At 41.7% G+C, this 6,664-nt stretch overlaps 1 protein-coding gene across 1 annotated transcript in view; it reads right to left on the bottom strand.

Moving 5' to 3' along the window:
• Positions 1-5,292: 5,292 nt before the first annotated feature.
• six3a (SIX homeobox 3a) overlaps positions 5,293-6,664 on the bottom strand; it is a 4,902-nt gene continuing 3,530 nt past the window's right edge. Inside the window, exon 2 of the mRNA XM_020598286.1 lies at positions 5,293-6,632. Coding sequence (XP_020453942.1) covers positions 6,440-6,632 — 193 coding nt within the window. The 3' untranslated portion in view covers positions 5,293-6,439. The remainder of the gene's footprint in view (positions 6,633-6,664) is intronic.

Genomic DNA, 6,664 nt, shown 5'->3' with positions numbered 1-6,664 from the left:
AGGGCACCAAGACCCCGGCCAATCCCCGACCTTATGTCAAGTGCATGGACACAAAAAGGAGGCGTGTCACCTGGAAAGCGTTATGCTATGCTTTCTAAGTGTGTCACATATCAGGCCAGTCACTGTGATATATGCTAAACCCTTTTGGTGCATTACATATTTTAGAATTGTGACTCGTGAGCTGCGTTTTCTCTGGCTCATAACTAAAACATTTAAAGGACATGATTTTGTCCTGCAGCAGAAACTCTATCACTTGTTTTTGTTCGTCCACACAGAATCACTTACACTAAAACAAAGACACTGACAATTTTAGCTATAATTTTTCACCGAACATTCTCATTTGATCAAACTATGCACCAAATAATTGTTCAGAAACACCTAGAACTTAGAAATAACATATCCGTTTGTGGTAATGTAACTTTCAATTTCAGTTTTACTTTTAGATTGACCTTTATTTGGTCCTTTTCTGGAAAGAAGACTGCGGCCCATCCATCCTTTCCTCTACATCCCGACCTGGAACTCGTGTCTGGTTAAACTTGACAATTGTTAATGTATAGACTCAAAAATTAAAATAAAAAAAAGAGGTGTGTGAGGTGTCTGTGCACAGCGGGACCATGACCAGGTTCTTCCGCTGCTTTCAGTACCAGAGCAGGCAGGAGCTCCAGCTGACAGACAATAGCCTTCAGCATCAGACCGGGGAACAATCGCCAATTCATGGAAGGAAATGGGGGAGTAAAAGGGGAACGTGTCACCAAAACATACCGGGTCCGAGAGGAGATGTTTTAGTGGTTTCTTGCTGATAAACAAATATTCAGTGACGTGTTTGTGGGGACATCTGAGGTTATTTTCAAAACTAGCCAGAAGAGAGATGTTTAGAGACGCAGAGTTCAAATGGACAAAAGGCTATGGCGGCTTTTATTAAGTTAATTTTGGCAGTTTTATAAATCGTTTTAGAATCGATGACTAATTTCAGCAGAGATATTATGATAGTCACTTTAATATTTAAATAACCTTCTACATAATATGAAGTTATGATTCCTTGCTTTGAATGTAAACCCGGTCAGATAAATGTTGGATATTTAAGTTGATTAATAATACTCGAAAACATGTCTGGAAAAAGAAGAGGCAGCATGTAAACCCCCAAATAAAAGAGATTTCACTTTAATAATTCAGTGTGGATTAATGCTCAAGATAAACTCCCTCATCCTTCCATTTTATTTCTGGCACATGGTGTGTACGTCTGCGCGTTCGCGGCGCGCAGTGCCACGCTAAGAAGGCCTGAGAACAGTGGTAGAAAACACAGGTGCTGGGGCTCTATATAAGCTGCTCAGCCCTCTGTCCACTCGGTGTGCACAAGGCGAGAGATCACAGTCTGCACCCAGACTGTGCACCCAACACACACTCTATATGTGCTGTACGGGCAAGGCTATACGTGTGCACGTGAAAGAGGGGTTGGCCATCCTCGCTTGAGTAAGATAAAACTGGGTTGCTTTCATGTAGTGCTTGTTTTAAAAAGATGGGGTTTGTGCAGTGGCAGTCCAGACTAATAAGCATTAAACTGAAGTACACCCCCCCAAAGAAAAGCACACACACACACACACACACACACACATAGCTTCCAACATGACTATGAAGGAGACAGATCCCACGTGTGTATATACAATAGCCTATATGTACTGGAGGTTTATGAACCGCCGATCCTGTATCAGCGCCTTCTGCCTTGTGTGACCTCCAAATTACAATTTAATAGAAGAAGGTTTTCAAACACCGCCCTTGTCTTAGATAGAGTGTGTGCGCAACTGTGTGTGTGTGTGAGATGGGGTTGGGGGGGTTGATCCGTTGACAATAAGCAGCAGGTGCATGGCGCCTGGCATTAGTAAAAACGCGTACAATTTACGCACCCCGGGCACAGGCACAATCAAAATTATACAAGTCAAAATGGCACACATCTCACGCCTCATGACAAATGTTTCCACCTAGGCCCATAAACACACTTCATTCTTACAGTATAGCACATTTGTATCTACTTTATTCAGTTGTCGTGGCACTATTTAATCTCCTTCAATCCATTTAATGTTACTAAAATCGTGTAAAAGCTCTGCTGTAATTCCTCTAAAATGTGTTGCAGGAGAGTTGTGATGTGACAGTAAGGTGAAAATATTATTTGAAATTAATGCAGACTTGTTTTGGCCTTTACAATAATGACTAATTGCTACGAATGTTCTCACATAATCACCTAGTGAAGGAGAACGGTGACTTTCCGTCTAAAACACAGAACGGCAGGTCATGGTCATATAACTTAGTATAAATTACCACTCAGTCAATGGGAACGCTACAGCACTGTGTCTTAACTATTGGAGAAAAGAGAGTGTGAGAGCACAAAGTTTAGTCCAAAAGGCCTCGTTCATTCCTGCACTGACAGCCGCGCTGCTGAGGCCATGGGGAAACCGGTGCTGCATGAATACGCACCAATAGGAAAGTTGTGTTCAGTTAACCGGTGAAATCCGAGAAAAAACAGGGCAGGGCGTGTGTTTCTCACCGCCAGACTCAGGCCTAATAGCCCCCTCCTTCCTCTTGTTCCTTATAGTTGGATTGACAGTGCCTGCAAATACAAGATGTTGTGGTTGGGAATGAAAACGAAGATAAACTCCGACCTCTAAGCGGATCATCATGACGCAAACATAAATCCGTTATATTTTCAGGGAAGCATTCGCTTGTGCTTTTCTCATCTTAATTATTCTGCCTTTAAATCTAGTAAAAATAATAATAATTAAAAAAAAACGAATCGACTTTATGTTGTTGACGTCCAGCCTGGTGTTCATGCACATCTTGTTTGACAGAGTTGCTTGTCTGAAAATGCAAAAAGCGAAAAGAAAACAACATGCGAGTGTCCTGTGTAGACGCACTTGTCTCACATTTATTCTCATGAAAGTATCACACACAGAGATTACTCCTCACTAAGTTCCTTTGTCTTGTGATCCATATTTGAGCTGACAGATCACGAACAAGAGCTTCCCCCACTGTTAATAACCCCAGCCAGCAACAGATAGACTCTCACTTCACTACTACCACTCTGACCTACGTGTTTACAGAGAGGACAAGCATGTACCTGCTTACGTCTCATTTACATGGTAAACCACGCTCTAATGAAAATCCTTGTGATATTTGATTAATGCTGACTTTTGGCGTGTCTTAGGGATGTTGTCCCAGCATCGAATTGATCTATTGCTTTAACACATTTGTGTTTGCTGCTGCATTTATGGAAATCAATTGGGAAAGTATTCTTTGTGTTTATAAGTTCAGGAATCGGGGTACGAAAGGCGACTGCAAAGTTTGAACCTGACTTTTTGGCGCATAATTTCATAGCACAGCGCTTTTATTAATTTCCTAAGTATTACTTAACACCCAGAGCTTTTGGTTTAATGGTGTATTCATGAGTCCCTGTCTGGGGCTCCATCTCTCAGATGTAACCCTAATTCTCGTCATTTGCCGATAAAAAATGCTCTTCAGTTTACGATTAATTTAATCTCAATCATAGCCCGGACTTGTCGCAGCCAATTTGAGTGGGGCGGCCCCTAGGTGCACTTGGTAGGGCCCATCGTTTCCTTTTCTGCCAATTTAAGACCCGGAATGGGTTTAAAATATGATACAGATTTACTTCATGCCAGTGAATGTGGCGGCCAGGCAGGGAACTGAGCCTTGTTTGTGTGCTCTCGGATATTTCAGGATCACAGGCCTATTGAGTCAAATGGCTGAAGCCTTTGATACACTTGTTTTTTGTTGTTGTTTTGTATCCGTCTGGGGAAGATTTACGCGTGCAGATACTTTATATGCGCTTTTCACTCAGTGGAAACTGATTAGATTTAATCCATTGTTAGATCTAAAGCATCTATATCACATTTTTCATTTTATAACAATTTCAGCTTGTGTCAAACTGAATCTCAGATTTGGCGGAGGTTGCATTTTACAACAAGAAAAATATTTTACATATAACAACTATTTTTATAAGCTATGATTGGCGCATGGCATCCTTTGTTATTAACTTATAGCCATTGGAGCAAGAAATGAAACTAGTTATTAGGAATGGTAACAAACCATCTAATTAGGAGCGTTTTAAATGCGAATTGGTTTCCTGGTCTCCATTCTAAATCTTAAATCCCCCCTTACAAAGCCCCCTTCCAACCTCATTTGTGTGCGCATCTATGCGCGCACTCACACCGCCCAGAGTGTTTTACATTTAATTGTTCAGACTTTGCACAAAATTGCCAAACATTACGTTCATCCCTGACACCACAGCAGGCCTACAGGACTTGTGTTAACACTTTTTGGAAAGACAAATGTTTCAGTTTCAGTTGTTTCTTTAAAATCAAACGACATCTGTTGTGATAAAGAACTGCAGGTTTACACTGGCGGAGTCCTCGCCGTTGGTTTTATGCTACTCTTAAATTTCTAAAAGTCCTGAGGTCTCCCTGAGCCAACCTGTAGCCTCTGTCCTGCTCTCTGCTGCTATAAAGACATGACTGCAACACCAACAGAGACTCGAAGCTATTCTATCACAGAATTGCCTGTGGTTAATAAAGCGCCATGTTTATCTGTGGAGTTCCTCAGCGCTTCTTCTAGTAAGCAGAAATTGTTGCACAAGTGTTTCCTCTAAAACTATAGTTCCTGCAACAGTGTCCCATAACAAATCTGCTCTAGTCTGTAGCATAATTGCTTAGGGATTTAGATGGAAAGGGGCTGCAGGAGAGAAAGCCTTTTTTTGGAGGGGGAAATGGTTCTCGTCCGAGGAAGAAAAGCTCTTTTCAGCGGACCACAATGGGAGATTGGGACAGGGGAGGGGTCCCATCGTGATTAGCCCATTTAATGGCGCGTTTACTTAATTTCTGTATTCACTAGCAACGGTAAACAAAAGGGGAAATAGCACTCACATTTTTAAGTGCTACATGACGTTGACGTTTGCCAGAATTTGTGCAGTATAGAGAGGCAGTCATATAGAGCGATGTTACTTACATCACATGAAACTGGGGCGTACTGTATTTTTAAAATAAGGAAGGGGTAAAGCAGCCTATGATGTCTTCCGGAAAATAAAATCTATAACATTTTTTAATTGCAATAGACCTATTCATTCACGATTGTCACTTTTAAATACAAAGCAGTCTATACCAAAATACGTTTACAAACCGAAGTTAACCCTGTTCTGGGAATAAAACCAAACTAATTACAGGTAACTTCAGCCTCTGACTACATAACCTAGTCCGGGCATGCATAAGCCATGATGAGCATTAATGCTTCCACAATCCAATAATGACCCAATATGAGCATGTGTTTAGCCGCTTATCAATGTCCTTATCCGTAATCGGGTGAAGAGACAGACATCATGTACAAAGCTATATCAAATCTAATAGACGGCTGCATTTGATGTAGAGGTGAATGATACAGAACCACGCAAATGAAAAGCGAATGTAAAGAAGCGCTTTGAGCGGCCCTGGGGCGGCAGAGAGGGGAGGGGGGGGGCGCGCCTGCAGACTCCAATAACTAGTAATAAGCTATTCCACTTTTCATAGTTTTGCATGAATGCGACTGGCAACACATGTCATTGTCAAACCCCCAGAAAGCAACAAAAACGCCTAGAGCACTTCAGTTGTAAGTTGACAAATATTTTATGTAGGAACACCAAGTCAAGAAAAGTGAGGGAGGGATAGAAAAGAGGATGAGACGTGGGGAGAGCAATAATTATGTACAAGCATATTTCTACACGTATATTACAGACCAGGAGAATGATCGCATTATTTGAGATATACATAATTCAATATAAAATTTTGAAAATAAAAATAAAAATCTGATACAGTCATAAACGATTCCGTTCGACATTTTTGACCATGTACCCCACACAGGCAGTGACAGAAGTGTATTTAAAAAGGTGCTTACGACTTAAAATGATTGTCTGATGAACACAAAGTAAAAACAGGATTGCATCTTGTCTGCGTGGCGGCTGCTTCACCGCCATCATCATCATCATCATCACTTGGACTAAAAACGGAGATGGGAAAAAAGCGACGAAGACACCAAGACGATCTGTTTTTATCCCCTCTGATCGACGTTCCGGATGGAAAATCTTGCATTCAGGTTATTTTCCCTGATTACAAAATAAAAAAATAACAATAATAAAAAAAAAAAAACCATGCAAGTAGTCTAGTAGTAGTTGGTGTGGTGGCTGTGGTGGTGTGGGGGTATGAAGAGGAAGGGGAGGCGTGGGTCCTCTGAAAGCGCTTTCTAATAAAAAAACGACGTGCTTTTATCTCTTTTTTATTTTAATATTTATAGCAATCGGTCCTTTTTTCATCCGCAATATTTCATGTCTCTTTTTCCTCTCAGGTCCATTTCCCTGTAAATATTTCTCTTTTGTTTGTTTTTGTGTGTGTGGGTTTTTTCCTCCGTATCATACATCGCACTCCGAGTCGCTGGATGTGACGGACAGGATGGACGTCCCAGTATCAACTCTCTCTGCCATACTGGAAACGCTGGTGGTGGGACTGGCCGCGGTCGAAGGCGACTCTGCCGAGCTGTGTGGGGTGAGGCCGGCCTCTGAGAGGGACCTCATACCGGTCGGTCCTATTGCTTGGTGCTGAAGCCTGGAGAAGAAAAGGAGCGAGGAGGGCAAGGG

The sequence above is a fragment of the Monopterus albus genome, unplaced genomic scaffold (assembly GCF_001952655.1).
Source record: "Monopterus albus unplaced genomic scaffold, M_albus_1.0 scaffold3.1, whole genome shotgun sequence".
Classification (NCBI taxonomy): Eukaryota; Metazoa; Chordata; class Actinopteri; order Synbranchiformes; family Synbranchidae; genus Monopterus; species Monopterus albus.
Note: the sequence above shows the minus strand (reverse complement) of the source record. Positions and strands in the feature narration are given on the sequence as shown.